A 19,521-nucleotide genomic window follows, 5' to 3' on the forward strand; every position below is an offset into this window, starting at 1 on the left:
TCAAATAGATAAATGCATTTGCAACTTAAGTGAATCTGATGATCAAGACCAGGGTCTGACAGCGGACTTTGAGGAAGCCGACACGCAAAGCGGAGAGGAAAGCGTGATGGAGGGGGAAGTGGAAGAGAATGAGCAGGTGGAGGGAGGCGAGGAAGAGCTGAGCGAGTGCATGCCAAGTGTCCGGTGCGCTGGCCATGGGCGAAGCATCCAAAGACGGCAAAAACACGGTCGAGGAGGAGCAGGGAGAAGTCGCTGCGCCTCTTCCCCCTGTGGCCGAAGAAAACTCGCAGCTTCTATCGCCGGCTCATCTGCCGTCTTTCCAAACCCCGCTGAGAGCTTGGCCGCGGACGCTCAAAATAGTGGACAATATAGAGTCGGACCCTGATCTTGATCTCACAAAAATAATACAAACGAGGAAAAGACTGGCAAGCCTAGCAACAAAACCCAAAAGAAAAAACAAAAAATAACTATGGCAACATTTTTCCACTTAACACTAATGCTCCTTCTCTCGCTTCATGCCCGTGGGCTCCGCAGGGAAGAAAAGGTGAACGCAGTCATTTTTCAATCGCATTTCGATATACTCTGTCTACAAGAAACAAAGTGGGATATTTCAAAAGAAAAGGAGATGTCTCATAAATGGAAAGGGAAAATGTTTTCATCTACATCAAGTACTCAAGCGGGTGGGGTGGCTATTTTTATGAGGGAGGGTCTGTTTAACAATTGTCATTTAATTCATAAAGATCAGCAGGGCAAATTTATCATAATAGATTTCTTTTACAATAATATATCATGGAGGTTAATTAATATTCACGCACCAAACATAGACTCACATAGGAAAAGGTTCTTTATTGGTTTAAGACAATGGATAGTCACAAATTGTATCATAATAGGAGACTTTAATATAACACTCACAAAATCTGACATTTCAAATAACTGCACATTTTCTGAGGATTATAGTAGGAACACACTTTTTGACATTACACAAAATAGTTTGGTAGATATTTGGAGATTTTTTCACCCAGGTAAAAAACAATTTACCAGAAAACAGGTCATTTTAGGAAAACTGAAACAACCACGACTCGACTTGTGCCTGATCTCGTTTTCTCTTGTCCCCGAGGTGTCATCCTGTCTCAACCGGGACAACGCCTGGAGCGACCACTCCTTCCTGCAGGTTGAGATGGGAAGAGGCATCAGAAATGGGGGTCTCCGGTGTCTGAATGCTGCTCTTCTTCGGGATGAGGCTTACAGAGGTGAGATCGGCGTCCTGCTGCAAACTCTGAGTGGGGAGATGGATCACGCTGACAACCTGTTAGAGTGGTGGGATTAGGTTAAACAGAGAATAAAAATTTTTTCAATAAAATATAGTAGGCAGAAAAAACGGAGGGAACTCAATAATGAATCCATTTTAAGAAGATAATTAAATAGTGAATTAGACAATTTAGAAAATGACCAAAGCAGGGACATAACAGATTTAATTATAAAAAAACAACTAGATCAAATAGAAATAAATAAATGTAAAGGAGCCATTATTCGCAGCAAAGCAAAATATCCAACAGAAGGAGAAAATCCACTGCTTTTTTTCTGGTTCAGGAGAAACGTAAACAAGCTAACGCAACAATAAATGAACTACTAAATGAGAGAAGGTGTCACAGGCATTTTAGAAACCGTTCAGAATTTTTATTCACAACTTTTCACAAGCGAAAACATTTCAACCAATAAAATAAATCAGGTTGTCGGTGTGATCGATTCCTCACTCTCTCAGGAAGACAGTCTCTGCTGTGATGCTCCATTGACAGAGAAAGAAATTCACCACGCCATCAACTCATTGAACAATAATAAAAGCCCTGGACATGATGGCATCTTCTGAATTTTATAAACAGTTCAAAGAGCCAATAAGTAAAATATTATTGAAGGTTTTCTCTGTCATGGAGCAAACAGGGTGCACGCCCAAGACCTTCGCCCAAGGAATCATAACCATTCTTTACAAAAACAAAGGAGAAAGGAATAACTTAGAAAACTACAGACCCATCAGTTTATTGAATACAGACTACAAAATATATTCCAAAATATTAGCACATAGGTTAAAATCAGTAATAGGCACTTTAATCAGTCCATCGCAAACTTACGGTATTCCTCAAAGAAACATTTCAGATACAGTGCGATCAATAAATCATACTATCCAGTCCATGGTCAGTTCTCAGGACATATTTCTTAATGTAGATTTCAGTAAAGCATTTGATAGGGTAGAACACAACTTTTTATGGGCAGTTTTAAATAAATTTGGATTTGGTCAATCATTCACCAGTAAGCTACAGTTATTATATTCAAAAGCAGAAAGTAAAGTCAAATGCAATGTTTCATTTCACAGATTTTTTCCAATTACGTAGACCAATCAGACATGGGTGTCCTTTGTCCTCCCTGCTCTACAGTCTGGTGGCCGAGCCCCTCGCCATCCTGATCAAACAGGACAAAAATATTCAAGGAATAAACTCACCACAGGGCAATGACAGTAAAATATTTCAGTTTGCAGACGACACTTCAATAACAGTAAAAGATTAAAACAGTTTAGAATTGGTTATCAAACATCTACATACTTACGGTTCAGCCTCAGGAGCAAAAATTAACACAACCAAATCTGAGATCATGTATTGTGGCAGGGCGGCTCAGACGCAGGGAAGGTGGGGGTTTAGGGAGGTGGAGGACACAGTCAAGGTCCTGGGCGTGTACCTTGGTAAGCAGTGGAGAGCAGCGAGAGACGAGACCTGGAAAAACATCTCAATCTCTGGAATCAAAGAAAATTAACCATCAAAGGAAAAGTAGTTATAGTAAACAGTTTAATCATTTATCCACTCAGTATTTACAATCTCCCAAAACAAGTACTCAACAGATTCAATAGTCAAATCTCTTTATTCATCTGGAAAAGCAGAAACAATCTAGTCAGCCATAAAACAATGATCGCTCCGTCTAAAGAGGGAGGACTCAAACTAGTTGACAATCAATCAAAAAAACAAGCAATAAGAATAAAGCTACTTACTAGGTTCTTGACTTCTCCTATCAAACACATCTGGCATGACTATTTTCTATCCTGTTTTAATTAATTTGGTACAAAAAACATATTTAATTTGTATTCAATTTCTGATCTAAAGCAAATACAAACTGATTAATTATTCACAGAATGTCTCGAAGCCTGGAACAAAATTAGGTTTAAACTAGTCACGCATGTCAAGTACAGGTCTTGTCTCTCGCTGCCGATTTTCAATAACCCTGAGGTGGTCTGCGAGGGCAGGATGCTAGATCTCCCATCCTGGAGGAGAGTCGGTATTCACACCTTTGGGCAGATTCTGACTGATCGAGGATCAGTGGATATTAATAAAATATTAAATCATTTCAGATCCTCTAGAACACCCTATAAAAGAAATGTCATAGTTAAACATGCTAAAAAGATCCAAGCCGCTTTGTCTTTCCACTGCTCCTCGATCATTGGCAGGAGAGGACGACATCAGGAGGTGCAGGATGACGCCCCGACTTTCCTTCTATCAATCGGTAATCAGAAAATAAATATCATTTCAGTTACAACAAAAAAATAGTACTGCATATTTGTTTCACACATCTGCAAAGAACCGCAGCTCACAAGCAATGGGCTAAAATGTTTTCCAATATACCGGTTTATAACATTTGGTCAAACATACATTTCAAATTCGATCATCAACAAGCCAATAACACAGATTTTCTGTTAAGGCACAGAAGGATTTTTACGGGCGTCATCCTGCACCAGATAAACAAGGAGAAGTATGGCAGAGACTGTACAGTTTGTCTTTCAGACCCCGAGACATTATAGCACCTGTTCCTTCGCTGTGCCGGCTGCACCCTCTTCTGGAACAGGATCCATCACATCATCACCAACATCTCTTCAATAGACGACAACAACTGGGACTCAGACTCTTTGGTTTTACATCTTTTTCTGGACATTTAACAAGGACACAATTCAACCTCTGCAACATCATTTTTTCCCTGGCCAGGCACACCATCTACACTTCAAGAAATCATCAACTGTACGAAAATAAGAAGGTGGATCGTTGGAAGCTTTTCTCAGGACTATTACACAATCATTTCAAAACAATCAATAGCATCAATAAGGGACTTTGTGAAGACATGTTAGGACCTCTTCTAAAAAGTGCGCTTTCTCAAGAATGGACTTTTTGAACTTTTGTTACTTAGCATATTGTGATTTGGAATTAACGATTGTATTCTTTTATTTTATTTGCGCATAAATTTGAGTATATTTTGTTTGTAAAGGAACTTTTTTTATTTTGCATTTTAATTAAGCTTATTGTGTTAATTTGAATGAATTAAGTTCTCTTTAATGTGTGTGATTGATTTTTCTTTTTTCACATTATTTATAATCTGTTTTGTTTTTAGTAATTGATAATTTGGTTTTTCATATTCATTTTGTTCACTGTAAATAATTCCACTTAATTTTTAATTTGTCATAAATAAAATATTTAAAAAAAGAACGCCTGATCTTGGAAGCTAAGCAGGGTCGGGCCTAGTTAGTACTTGGATGGAAGACCGCCTGGGAATACCAGGTGCTGTAAGCCTTTTTGTGCAGCAGAGGGTGCTGCTGCTCCCTTTCGGCTACGCGTCCCTCAATGTTTTGCCCCCACATAGAAGCACTGCGAAGCCGACATGCATTTAGTTTGTCAGGCCAAACAGAAAGCAAGCGCCAGCTGGCTGCTCTAATGTACAAAATGCTGGAGCTGACGCTGCTTTGCGGCTTACGGCCACACTACCTTAAGTTTGCAGGAAGGCACAGCGGTGGGAGCACCGTCTTTTGGATTTTTGTTTTTCTTTGTTTCCATTTTTGACTCCAATTCCCCCATTTTTGCTCTTTTTCTCGTGTGGATTTCCCTCCCCACAGGGTTCTACTCTTGGGGAGGGGTTTTTCGTTTTTCTTTTTTTGTCATGGAGTTTTCAAAAGACAAATGGACGGATCCCTCAGTTATGGATAATTTGGAAAGGAACAGGAATACGAGCATGGAACAAGTGAAGACAATACGGTTCAGCTTGAAGTTGTCGGGGAGGAGAAGATTTCGGTGATGGTTTAATGAAAAACACGGTTTTTGTGTGGAAGTCTGCTGGCATGTCGATTGCTAACGGACAGGAAATTTGAAATCACGTTAATCAAGCAAAAAAGAGACTTTTGGACGGATCATCTACACGCCAAAGAACTTATAAATGATGAACTGGTGGTTTCCTTCTTGACTTTACCTGCCTACATCACAGACGAGGAAATTCTAAGCAAGCTACATACTTGGGGAGTTAAAGCAGTGTCAAGCGCCGGGTGTGGCCGGTCTTTCGAACCAAGATCGCCGATGGAACATGGTTTGTAAAAGTTAAATTTACTGAAACTGTACAGTCTCTGCCTTATTCTGTTAGATTTAACACAGCTCTTGGTCCGGAATATTTCAGAGTAATCCATGATAGACAGGTTAGAGTATGTAGGATTTGTTTACAACCAGGCCACATCGTCAGGGACTGTCCTGATTTTTGCTGCCACTCCTGCGGAGTCCAGGGGCATTATGCAAGAGAATGCTCCGAAAAAAAAAAAAAAAAAAAAAAAAAAAGTCAGATCTGTCATAATCAATTAAATAACTATTGCAATCTAAGTGATTCAGATGATTAAGATCAGGGTCTGACAATGAATCGGGAAGAAGCTGATACGCAAAGCGCAGAGAGTGAAATGGCGGGGGAAGAGAATGAGCAAGGGGAGGGAGGTGAGGAGGAGCAAAGCGAAGGCATTTTAGGCGCTGAGCAACCTGTTGGTGTGCCGTGCACGGAGGTGACCGGTGCGCTAGCGAATTGGACGCAGAGTGTGCCGGGCGCAGAGGTGTCTGGTGCGCTGACCGTGGGCGAAGCAACTGAAACCAGTAAAAGTACGGCCGAGGAGGAGCGGGGAGAAGTCGCTGCTGCTCTTCCCCGTGATGGAAGGGAATTCGCAATTTCTGTCACCAAATCACCTGCCATCCTTTCAAACCCCGTTAAGCGCTTTGCTGCAGAGGCTCAGAATAGTGGAAGATCCGGAGTCAGACCCTGATCTTGATCTAACAAAAATTATAAACACAAGGAAAAGATTAGCAACATTGGCAACAAAACCCAAACGAAAAACTAAAATGATTATGACAACACTTCTCCATTTAACAACATTCATGCTGCTTCTCTCGCTTAATGCCCGTGGGCTCTGCAGGGAGGAAAAGGTAAACGCTGTCATTTTTCAGTCGCACTTTGATATTCTCTGTTTACAAGAAACAAAGTGGGATATTTTAAAAGAAAAAGAGATGTCATGTAAATGGAAGGGGAAAATGTCTTCATCTGTATCAAGTACTCAAGCGGGTGAGGTTGCTATTTTCATAAGGGAGGGTCCGTTTAATAATTGTCATTTAGTTCACAAGGATCAGCAGGGCAAATTCATAATAGATCTTTTACAATAACATATCATGCAGGTTAATTAACATTCATGCACCAAACAGACACACAGGAAAAGGTTTTTTCTAGGTTTAAGATGATGGTTAGTCAATAATTGTATCATATTAGGAGACTTCAATATAACACTCACAAAATCTGACATTTCAAACAACTTGTTAGTTTGCGACCGAAGAAAAACCAGACTGGAGCCAGCAGTTTTAGAGCTCTCAATACTTTTCTTTTATCTTCAGTTTCAATTCAGTTCAGTTCACAGCATATCAGTCATAACAAGAAGAGGGAGAATCTCCCCCTCATCTGGACCACCTGGCTTTTAAAGGATTGGCTTCCACAAAGATTAGAGGGGTGGAGACATTCACATTTCCAGAAAGAAACAAACATTTGTACTAAACTATATTCCTAAAAAAATGTCTACACAATTACAATTAACCCAAACAAAATCCAAAATACACCTCTCCTCCCTCTCTGAAAATGGATTTTCCCAATGAGGCTGATTGGAAACACCAGGTCCTTGTCAGCACTGCTCATGGGTGCGCTTCCATGGCAACACATGACCGGGTGACCTCAAAGAGATGACATGATTAAAACAAGCAAACAAATCAAGTTACTTCCCCAAACACAATACATTTACCCAAATAACTTAGAATATATAAAGTACACAAAAAACAGCACCTGTTAGGGAGGGGGCAAATCGCTCACACTTCCCTCCCCCTCAGGAGACTCGCTGTGTCCACAGTGAGACAAAAAGTCTGCAACTGTGTTCTCTTTTCCTGGAATGTAACCCATCTTGAAACGGTAAGGTTGAAGAGACAGGAATCATCGTGTGATGCAACTGTGTCTTTCATGGCCTCCAACCATTTCAGTGCACGATGGTTAGTCTCAAGGGTGAATTCTCGCCCCAACAAATAATATCTGAGAGAGTCTATCGTACATTTGATAGCCAGACACTCCAGTTCCACCGCCAAATATCTGGTCTCTCGTGGAAACAACTTCCTACTAATATAGGCGACTGGTTTCTTCCCTGCTTCTTCTCCCTCCAAAAGAACCCCACCAATCCCCCTGGCAGATACATCAGTCTGTACTGTGAAGGGTAAAGAGAAGTTTGGGCTCTGAAGTACAGGTTCTTGGCACAGTGCCTGCTTCAAATCCTGGAAGGCCCTCTCCTGTGCTTCTCCCCACACAATTTTTTGTCTTTGATGTCCCAATGAACATCAACATTTCTGTTAGGTCAGAAAGAGGGGCTGCTCTAGCAGAAAAGTTCCTGATAAATCGACAATTTAGTCAGGCCCAAAAAGGACCTGACTTGTCTTCTGGTTGTTGGTCTCTCTGTCGCTTTAATTGCCTCCATCTTGTCTTGCACTGGCTTTATGACTCCTCCACCCAGGATGTGACCTAAATATTGGACTTCCTTCTTTGCCAATGCACATTTCTTGGGATGAATAGTCAGGCCAGCTTGCTTGATGGTCTGTAGCACCCATCTCAGATGAATTAGGTGTTCTTGCCATGAGTTGCTGTAAATGACAATATCGTCAAGGTAAGCTGCAGTAAATGATTCCATACCTGACAGTACCTTATTCATCAGTCTTTGAAACGTGGCGGGTGCGCCATGAAGTCCAAAAGGCATCTTTGTAAACTGCCATAATCCCTGCGGGGTCCTGAAGGCAGTGAAAGGCTTAGAAGCATCCGTTAAAGGGACCTGCCAATATCCCTTGCAAAGATCTAAGGTACTTATATATTTAGCCTGGCCAACACATTCAATGAGGTCATCCAACCTTGGTAATGGGTAAGCATCAAAGTCTGATTGAGCATTTACCTTTCTAAAGTCAATGCAAAAACGGATGCTCCCATCCTTTTTGATTACCAAAACCACCGGGTTGCTCCATTCACTGGTGGATGGTTCCATCGCGCCCAGCTTCAACATGACCTCAATTTCTTCCTTTAACACAGGAGACATCTTCTCCGGGATACGATACATTCGTTGTCTTCAGACGAATATCGTGTTCCACCAAGTTTGTTGAACCTTGTTTTTCTTTGAAAAGATCTGAATGAATAATGGCCTCCAACTCCTGTTGCTGGGTGAGTGTAAGATGAGAGAGGTCAAGTGAAATAACAGTCTTTTACAGATGGCAACTCGCCCTCATCATCATCTTCCTCTTGCACAGCACGCACAAAGCACTGCTGACTAAGGGGCGGAGCCCAGATTTCCACTCCTTAAGCAGATTGATATGAAATGTTTTCTTTTAATTCCTTCTCTCAGGCATCTCAATCTCATAGGTGGTAGCACTTAGCTTCTTCACAACAGTATATGGCCCCTGCCATTTTGCTAAAAGTTTATTGTCAGATGTTGGAAGTAGTAAAAGAACCTTCTGACCTGGTTTGAAGGATCTGCATCTGGCCGTTTTGTCATACCAGGTCTGTTGCTGCTGTTGGACCTTCTCCAGGTGCTTTCTGGCGAGGTTGGTTGTCTCCTCCATCTTCTGTCTCATATTTAGAACGTAGTTGATGACATTGGTTGACTGATCCTTCTTGCCAACCCAGGACTCTTGAACATCCAGAGGGCCCCTCAGCTGCCTGCCATAAAGAAGTTCAAATGGCAAAAAGCCAGTGGACGCCTGCGGAACTTCCCGATAAGCAAACAGAAGATAGGGTAACCACTTATCCCAGTCTTTGCTATTGACAGAGATAAACTTCTTCAGCATACTCTTTAATGTCCCGTCTACCAGCCCATCAGTCTGTGAGTGGTAGGGGGTGGTCCGAATACCCTTTATGCCCAACAATCTGTAGACCTGCTTAAGATTGTTTGACAAAAAGTTAGTACCCTGGTCAGTAAGTACTTCTGATGGAATCCCCACCCTAGAACAACTGGAGTAAAGCATAGGCTATCTGTTTAGCTGTTATGTCCATAAGGGGGAAAGTCTCTGGATAGCGAGTGCTATAGTCACATACAACCAGAATAAACCGATTTCCTGCTTGAGTTCGTTCCAGTGGTCCCACAATGTCCATACCTATTCTGCTGAAAGGAACATCAATAATAGGTAATGACTGCAGTGGGTACTTTGGGACATTCTTTCCCCCTGACAGCTGACACACTGCACATGATTGGCAGTACTCTTTTACGTGATTATAAAGACCTGGCCAATAAAACCTGGCATAAATCCTGTCATAGGTCTTTTTAAAACCCAAATGTCCTGCCCAGGGTGCCCCATGACCCAAATTTAGCACCTGTTCCTTTAGACTTTGTGGAACCACAAGTTTCTCAGATCCTGTTTTTCCCTCATGGAGGTAAAGCAACCCATTTCTAAGGATATAATATCCCCCATCAGGCTGTTTACCAATTTCTCCCACAGTGATAGGAGTTGCTTGATCAATAAGACCCTTCAGCGATTCATCAGACTGTTGTAATCTCAACTTGTGAGCCCACAATGTCCCCATCAAGATCTGGCAATCCCAAAGATGTTTGTCTAACTGTGCCTGCCATTTTCTGAAGCCGCCTTTGTTGTTTGCTTTTCCTCACTTTAACCACACACTCAAAAGGAAAATCAAAATTAAAGAAGGGCAGTTCTTGCAGAGAATTCAGTTTGACAGTAGTTTCAGGGTTTATTTGCTGGCCTGTCTCCACAGCCTCAGGTAGAGGTTCAGAATCATCACCCCCAGCTAATTGTTTAGCTTATGTTTGTGATCGGGTTACAACATACACCGGCTTACAGGCCTGGATCAGTTCTGGCAAGACTGGAATATCCTGACCCAAAATAACTTTATGGGCAAGACCTTCAACTACACCTACACTTAAGAGATAAGTTTGGTTTGCCACTTCTAGATAGATTGCAGCAGTGGAGTAAGTTTTATGATCACCATGCACACAGGAAATATCAAAGCCTGGGCCCTGTAGATAGCATTGATTTTTCAAAATAGAAGGATGGACTAAGGTCTGTGCGCTTCCTGTATCTAAAAGAGCAATGGCTGGTTTTCCATTTACTCTAACCTCCATAACTTGTTTCTTACCCTGAAATTGGTCTTCTGCGGACAATGACCTTGGTACAGTGCAAAAATATGCTGATTTGGCTTTTCTCAATGGACATTCTGGTTTTATATGACCCTCTTGACCACAGAAATAGCAGACAACAGATTTTGTTTCCGACTTAAGCTTGGATGAGAACATTTTCCCCCTTTGCTTCTCTACCCCCGTCATCTGACCTGGACCACCACCCAAACCAAACCCCACAGACTTACACTGCATTAAGCTGGACTTCTGTTGCAGGCTGTATCGGAAGGTTTTTGGTCCCCGTCTTGCAGCCAGGAAGTTTTCAACAAGTTCTGCTGCTTCTTGTGCCGATGCTGGGCTCCTCTCTTTGACCCACACTCTCAGCTCTGGTGACAGAGAACTGTAGAACTGTTCCAGGATGAGAATTTCCCCAATCTCATCCTTTCTTCTCCTCTGAGGCTGTATCCACTTCAGGTAAAGGTCTTTCAGACGGTTGTAGAACTCTCGAGGGGTTTCATTCACACGGACCTCTGGATCTCTAAATCGTTGTCGGTATACTTCTTCATTAATTTCATACTTTGTCAAGATGGCTGCTTTTACTTCACCATAGTCACAGGAATCCTCTGCAGCCATGGCCACATACGCTGCTCGGGCTCTGCCGGTGAGATGAGGTACCAACCTTACTCCCCAGTCCCTCTCGGGCCACTGGTGTGCCGTTGCTAACCTTTCAAAGGTTGTCAGGTACTGTTCAAAGTCCTCTCCCTCCTCAAACTTTAGAATATCAGATTGAGTCCAGGCTCTTTGTTTTGGCTCACCTCTCGATTGATGCCGAGAAGCTGTCTTTACATCATCTTCTGAAGAGGGGCTAGAATGAGAACAAGCTTCAGTTTTCTGCTTCTTTTCCAAATCATCTCTCAGATTGTTAACTTCAGCCTGTATCTGGTGCCATCTTCTTTCTTGCTTACATCCTTCTTTGTCCCATCCGTCAACAAAATCACTCTGGAACTGAAGACATTTTTCCAGCATGGCAGCAATGTTCTTCATGTCCACGGATGCCGTTTCATCACTGAACTGCAAAGTCGGCAGTCCTGTAGCTCCATCCTGCTTTGCTTCCTCCACTGGAGCCGATTCTGCAGCTTTAAGGCCATTTGTCTGCTGCTTTGGACCCATAATTAGCACTTATCTGGACATCAGCGTCGCATCCCACTTCTGACACCAAGTGTTAGTTTGCGACCAAAGAAAAACCAGACTGGAGCCAGCAGTTTTAGAGCTCTCAATATTTTTCTTTTATCTTCAGTTTCAATTCAGTTCAGTTCACAGCATATCAGTCACAACAAGAAGAGGGAGAATCTCCCTCTCATCTGGATCACCTGGCTTTTAAAGGATTGACTTCCACAAAGATTAGAGGGGTGGAGACATTCACATTTCCAGAAAGAAAGAACAAACATTTGTACTAAACTATATTCCTAAAAAAATGTCTACACAATTACAATTAACCCAAACAAAACTAGAAACAAAAAACAATCTAGGCCCAAACAAAGTCCAAAATACATCTCTCCTCCCTCTCAGAAAATTGATTTTCCCAATGAGGCTGATTGGAAACACCAGGTCCTTGTTAGCACTGCTCATGGGCACGCTTCCATGGCAACACATGACCGGGTGACCTCAAAGAGATGACAGGATGATTAAAACAAGCAAACAAATCAAGTTACTTCCCCAAACACAATACATTTACCCAAATAAATTAGAATATATAAAGTACACAAAAAACAGCACCTGTTAGGGAGGGAGTAAATACCTCACACAACTGCACATTTTCTGAAGATTATAGTAGGAACACACTCTGACATCATTACACAAAATAGTTTGGTAGATATTTGGAGACTTTTTCACCCAGGTAAAAAACAATTAACCAGAAAACAGGTTATTTTAGGAAAACTGAAACAACCACGACTCGACTTGTGCTTGATCTCGTTTTCTCTTGTTCCCGAGGTGTCATCCTGTCTCAACCGGGACAACGCCTGGAGCGACCACTCCTTCCTGCAGGTTGAGATGGGAAGAGGCATCAGAAATGGGGGTCTCTGGTGTCTGAATGCTGCTCTTCTTCGGGATGAGGCTTACAGAGGTGAGATCGGCATCCTGCTGCAGACCCTGAGTGGGAAAATGGATCATACCGACAACCTACTAGAGTGGTGGGATCAGGCCAAACAAAGAATAAAAAATGTTTCAATAAAATACAGTAAACAGAAAAAACGGAGGGAACGTTATCATTAATACATTTTAAGAAGAAAGTTAAATAGTGAATTAGATCATTTAGAAAATTACCAAAGCAGAGACATAACAGATTATTTGATTATAAAATAACAACTATATCAAATAGAAATAAATAAATGTAAAGGAGCCATTATTCGCAGCAAAGCAAAATATCTAACAGAAGGAGAAAAATCTACGGCTTTCTTTCTAGCTCAGGAGAAATGCAAACAAACTAACGCAGCAATAAGTGAATTACTAAATGAGAAAGGAGAGAAGGTGTCAGACATAGCAAGCATTTTAGAAATAGTTCAGAATTTTTATTCACAACTTTTTACAAGCGAAAACATTTCAACTAATAAAATAAATCAGGTTGTCGGTGTGATCGATTCCTCACTCTCTCAGGAAGACAGTCTCTGCTGTGATGCTCTATTGATGGAGAAAGAAATTCAACATGCCATCAACTCATTGAATAATAACAAAAGCCCTGGACATGATGGCATCTTCTGAATTTTATAAACAGTTTAAAGATCCAATAAGTAAAATATTATTGCGTGTTTTCTCTGTCATGGAGCAAATAGGGTGCATGCCCAGGACCTTTGCTCAAGGAGTCATAACCATTCTTTACAAAAACAAAGGAGAAAGGAATAACTTAGAAAACTACAGACCCATTAGTTCAGTGGTTTCCAAACATTTTCTGCGCCCCCCCTATGGATTACAAATGGCTGTCTGGTTGAAACGACGCGTGTGTGTGTGGGGGGGGACATCGAATTTTTGGGGGGCAAAATGAATGTACTAGCTGAAAATAGACACCAACATCGGTAGCCTACAAGGTACTTGTTAAGCTTAAGGTTCTGTACTGATATTAGCTAGTCATCTTTTAGCTAACATTACCTGCATCCAACAGCTTTACTCAACTCAGTCGGTTAGTTTGGAGGGAAAAACTGAAAAGTTCTTTGCGTTTTGCTGGTTTGCTGCCGTGATTCTAACACAAACCTACGTAGCTCCGCACAGCAGCAGCAGGTCTCCTTCACAGGTGTAAACCCAGCGCGAGCATCTTAGCGCTCATGTTGGGTTTAAAGGCGGCTCGGAAAAACAGGTTACAACATGTTAACAACAGATTAAACAGTTTTAACTGCTGATAAAAGTGACAGAGGACACAAATATGGGAAGTGTGGAAGCCTCTACTGTATCAAATTTACATAGGAATAACAGAGAGTTGGCCATTCTAAGGTAAAAACCCAGTGTTCATGCTTTGTTTTTTGTTTTTCATCCAGACGGGGGCGCGCCCCACAGTTTTGGAACCTCTGCATTAGTTTATTAAATACAGATTACAAAATATATTCTAAAATACTAGCAAATAGGTTAAAATCAGTAATAGGCACTTTAATCAGTCCATCGCAAGCTTACGGTATTCCTCGAAACATTTCAGATACAGTGCTATCAATAAATCATACTATCCAATCTATGGTCAGTTCACAAGGCATATTTCTCAATATAGATTTCAGCAAAGCATTTGATAGGGTAGAACACGATTTCTTATGGGCAGTTTTAAATAAATTTGGATTTTGTCTATCATTCATCAGTAAGCTACAGTTATTATATTCAAAAGCGGAAAGTAAAGTCAAATGCAATGGTCATTTCACAGATTTTTTCCAATTACGTAGATCAATCAGACATGGGTGTCCTCTGTCCTCCCTGCTCTACAGTCTGGTGGCCGAGCCCCTCGCCATCCTGATCAAACAGGACAAAAATATTCAAGGAATAAACTCACCACAGGGCAATGACAGTAAAATATTTCAGTTTGCAGACGACACTTCAATAACAGTAAAAGATTAAAACAGAATTGGTTATCAAACATCTACATACTTACGGTTCAGCCTCAGGAGCAAAAATTAACACAACCAAATCTGAGATCATGTATTGTGGCGGGGCGGCTCAGACGCAGGGAAGGTGGGGGTTTAGAGAGGTGGAGGACACAGTTAAGGTCCTGGGCGTGTACCTTGGTAAGCAGTGGAGAGCAGCGAGAGACGAGACCTGGAAAAACATCTCAATCTCTGGAATCAAAGAAAATTAACCATCAAAGGAAAAGTAGTTATAGTAAACAGTTTAATCATTTATCCACTCAGTATTTACGATATCTCCCAAAACAAGTACTCAACAGATTCAATAGTCAAATCTCTTTATTCATCTGGAAAAGCAGAAACAATCTAGTCAGCCATAAAACAATGATCGCTCCGTCTAAAGAGGGAGGACTCAAACTAGTTGACAATCAATCAAAAAAACAAGCAATAAGAATAAAGCTACTTACTAGGTTCTTGACTTCTCCTATCAAACACATCTGGCATGACTATTTTCTATCCTGTTTTAATTCATTTGGCACAAAAAACATTTTTAATTTGTATTCAATTTCTGATCTAAAGCAAATACAAACTGATTAATTATTCACAGAATGTCTCGAAGCCTGGAACAAAATTAGGTTTAAACTAGTCACGCATGTCAAGTACAGGTCTTGTCTCTTGCTGCCGATTTTCAATAACCCTGAGGTGGTCTGCGAGGGCAGGATGCTACATCTCCCATCCTGGAGGAGAGTCGGTATTCACACCTTTGGGCAGATTCTGACTGATCGAGGATCAGTGGATATTAATAAAATATTAAATCATTTCAGATCCTCTAGAACACCCTATAAAAGAAATGTCATAGTTAAACATGCTAAAAAGATCCAAGCCGCTTTGTCTTTCCACTGCTCCTCGATCATTGGCAGGAGAGGACGACATCAGGAGGTGCAGGATGACGCCCCGACTTTCCTTCTATCAATCGGTAATCAGAAAATAAATATCATTTCAGTTACAACAAAAAAATGGTACTGCATATTTGTTTCACACATCTGCAAAGAACCGCAGCTCACAAGCAATGGGCTAAAATGTTTTCCAATATACCGGTTTATAACATTTGGTCAAACATACAGTTCAAATTCGATCATCAACAAGCCAATAACACAGATTTTCTGTTAAGGCACAGAAGGATTTTTACGGGCGTCATCCTGCACCAGATAAACAAGGAGAAGTATGGCAGAGACTGTACAGTTTGTCTTTCAGACCCCGAGACATTATAGCACCTGTTCCTTCGCTGTCCCGGCTGCACCCTCTTCTGGAACAGGATCCATCACATCATCACCAACATCTCTTCAATAGACGACAACAACTGGGACTCAGACTCTTTGGTTTTACATCTTTTTCTGGACATTTAACAAGGACACAATTCAACCTCTGCAACATCATTTTTTCCCTGGCCAGGCACACCATCTACACTTCAAGAAATCATCAACTGTACGAAAATAAGAAGGTGGATCGTTGGAAGCTTTTCTCAGGACTATTACACAATCATTTCAAAACAATCAATAGCATCAATAAGGGACTTTGTGAAGACATGTTAGGACCTCTTCTAAAATGTGCGCTTTTTCAAGAATGGACTTTTTGAACTTTTGTTACTTAGCATATTGTGATTTGGAATTACCGATTGTATTCTTTTATTTTATTTGCGCATAAATTTGAGTATATTTTGTTTGTAAAGGAACTTTTTTTTATTTTGCATTTTAATTAAGCTTATTGTGTTAATTTGAATGAATTAAGTTCTCTTTAATGTGTGTGATTTATCTTTTTTCACATTATTATTTATAATCTGTTTTGATTTTAGTAATTTAGTCATCATTGGATGCTCCTCAGTAAGCATCCCAGGCTGCTCCTGACCTATGTTCTCTGTCTGTTCAAAGATCAGGTTCTCAGCTCTTTACTTCTCTTCATCTGGCTTGCAACAGCAATAAATAACATAGACAGGAGGAAAGAAATTTGCCTCTACTGATGCAAGTTCGTTTTTAATTAAAGTAAATGACCTAGCTGCAATCAGTGTATTCAGACAGGGTTCATAAACAAAACTTTAAAGATCATCACAGTCTATGGGCACTGATGTTTTTAGGAACCCTCCAATTGTACAAAGTGGCAACAACAAGCATGACTATAAATACTATTATGTGACTTTATCACGGCTAATTAAACATATTAAGCACAGGTACAATTAGCCTCCAAGAGGCTAATTTAGCTAGCTTCCACCGTATATTCTCCGGCAAAGAAAATGTTACAAACGTGTCTTCAACCATTCGCATCACAGTCCTACTGCCATTAAGTCCTAAAACTACAATCAGTAACTTTATAACGTGACACTTTGGAGTTATTTTTGGTTTTAGAGTACAAAAACATTTTGACAGGTGCAGGTTTCTACTCACCGGAGTGTAAGGCTGTGTCCGAATTCAGGGTCTGAATCCTTCGAAGGACTGGTCTACGTTGGACGGAAGAAAAATATCTGTGGATTCGGACAGGTCTAGCCTTCACCAACTGTCCCCGCCCCCACCTCAGCGTAACTCATGTTGCCAAGCAACCGTGACAGCGTGAAGCAGATAGCGGAGAAGAAAAAAAAACAACTGAGCCGAAGTTTGTTTTTCAGTCATGTATTACTGATTTCTATATTATTCTTCACCTTTTATAGTAAAGGATGTTCCATAGTAAAAGGGAAATCTCTTAGTTTGATTCTAAAATGTTCAAATGTGTATTGCACTTTTCTACAAGGAATACAAATTATTCATTTACAAATATAATACTCTCCACATCACAGATAGGACATTACGGTTAAATAAACCTATTATGTTTGAAGGCTTAACTTTAATTAATCAATCAAACCGATGTGCTCTGCTTTGAAATACTTTATAAGCCAAACATTTTTCAACCAGACCTGTCTGAATAATATCGGTGTTTAACTCCCACTCATTTGGGAAAGCAAGCGGGAGTTTTTATAACAGTGTGCCAGGAGTTAGGCATTTTCTCTCGGTGTACGGAACCTGGAGCGCCCGGCCAGCTGACAGCTGGAGGGGAGCTGGCTGTTAACGCAGCGGTAGCAGACGGGTCCGAAAATGTCAGAGCAATATTGCAATTAGATGATGTATTGATGAACCGAGCAGATATTTGAGATTTACACACTTACATTCTCGCCTAAAAACGTTGTACCAAATCACGTTGTGTCATTTAAAGTGTTATAAAGCTAAATAATTTGTTGCTATTCACCGCCATTGACGCTCTGCCTGAACGCCCAGTTGGAACCCGCAATGAATTATGGGATATCGTGGGCCGTGAAGGATACACCGGACCCATCCTTCAAATCTGGGGAAAAGAAGGACGCATTTGAAGGAGTCTTTGAATTCGGACAGGCCTTGTCATAGATATAAGGATAGACGCCTCATGGACCGCTCTCGCCTATTGTCGCTGACGAGATTTAGGGCGGCCATCTTGGAGCGGTACACCCCTCCACTCAGCGTTATGTGTTTAGCAGGCACAATGACGTATCAGCGCATTTAATCGATCATAACACACTTTTTGTTACTGGAAACCATATTCAAACATCTATCAAAGCAACATTTATAAACAATTGTATTTTTTAAGTATGTTTTTACTTAAAAAACATACTTAAAAAAGTGTACTTTATTATACTTAAAAAAAGTATAGCCACTAACTATTCTATTGTTAGTGGCTATAACAATAGAATAGGAATGGAATATTCTGATATCATGTATGAAGAGCATATTACAAAACACAGCCGTTCATCATTTATTTAATAAATTATTTAGTAATATCAATATATATTTATATAACTATACAAACACTAATAAATAAAGATTAATAATGGCACAAATAAATAATGATTAATAGTGAATTATATATATATATATATATATATATATATATTTTTTTTTTTTTTTTTTTTTTTTTCAAGAGGCGTGAAAACGTTTGGAAGGTATTGTTGATTTTATTGAAGATACAGGATGAAGTGGTTTTGTGTCGCTTTAAACTCGTTTCCAGCCTGTAAAGAAGCATGGTATTTGTGCAGATTTCGTGCTGCCTTGCCAGAGGTCGAATGTTGAGCTGCTGCCGCTGTCCAGCAGGGGTGGTGCTGCAAAGCCGAGGCCTGATCACACATCCCCTCTGACGGCCTCCAGCATCCCTCCTCGGTAAAACTTAACACTGAATCAAACCAACGCCGAGTTCTTTGTTTTAGAAGCAGACAAGCGAGGGGACAAAGATTCAAAGGAAACTCGCCACTGTTAGGAAAATAAAATTAAAATATGCTAGTTTTTAAACTTAACCATATGTAAAATATTATATAAAATCATCAGTGTTTTAAAATTAGAACATTGGGTTCCAAATTGCCTATGTTACTTTAGGTTTAATGCAGGAATCTGTTTTTCAATAAATCGCTCAGAAAAGGAAACAGATGCTTGGCAGCCCAGATAAAAAACAGGATGGAAAAGACAAGTTCTGTTTGTTCGCAGTCAAATTCTTTGGTGATTTTCGACACTTAAAACCTGGAGAAAAACAAAACGAGGTCTAGGTAAAAAATAAATCTCTTTCTGACAACTAGGGTCTTTGTTCAAATGTTTAGAAAGGGAGAAACAGGAGAGATTCCAGATGTAACCAACATGAGAAAATCCTGTTTGAGAATGACCTTTGCTCTCTCTGACTTTTACTCACTCTGGACCTTTGCTCTTTCTCTCTCTTCATCTTTGGTTTTGAATAGATCTCAAAGAAGTTGACAAAATCATTTAGACCATCCCATCTAGGTAATTTGAAACTGCTTAGAGGTTTAGAAGGAGAGGACATACCTTCAATGCATACATTAAAATTAGGACTACACCTCTTAATAAAAACCTCCACTTCACAGAAACAAGTTGAATTGCTTTGTTCCCAAAGGCCCCTTTGCTTTTT

General features: G+C 40.5%; 1 protein-coding gene and 2 pseudogenes across 1 annotated transcript in view; 2 read left to right on the top strand and 1 right to left on the bottom strand.

Moving 5' to 3' along the window:
- The window catches only part of LOC106929339 (uncharacterized), a 1,430-nt gene extending 987 nt beyond the window's left edge, over nucleotides 1–443 (top strand). Inside the window, exon 1 of the mRNA XM_088006789.1 lies at nucleotides 1–443. This exon is cut by the window's left edge and continues 987 nt beyond it. Coding sequence (XP_087862915.1) covers nucleotides 1–385 — 385 coding nt within the window. The 3' untranslated portion in view covers nucleotides 386–443.
- Nucleotides 444–5,108: 4,665 nt separating this feature from the next.
- On the top strand, nucleotides 5,109–6,094 carry LOC148159490 (uncharacterized; annotated as a pseudogene).
- Nucleotides 6,095–8,058: 1,964 nt separating this feature from the next.
- LOC106910288 (uncharacterized) lies at nucleotides 8,059–11,493 on the bottom strand (annotated as a pseudogene).
- Nucleotides 11,494–19,521: the final 8,028 nt, after the last annotated feature.

This window comes from Poecilia mexicana, unplaced genomic scaffold, assembly GCF_051168715.1.
Source record: "Poecilia mexicana isolate PSO_F unplaced genomic scaffold, ASM5116871v1 scaffold_6, whole genome shotgun sequence".
Taxonomy (NCBI): Eukaryota; Metazoa; Chordata; class Actinopteri; order Cyprinodontiformes; family Poeciliidae; genus Poecilia; species Poecilia mexicana.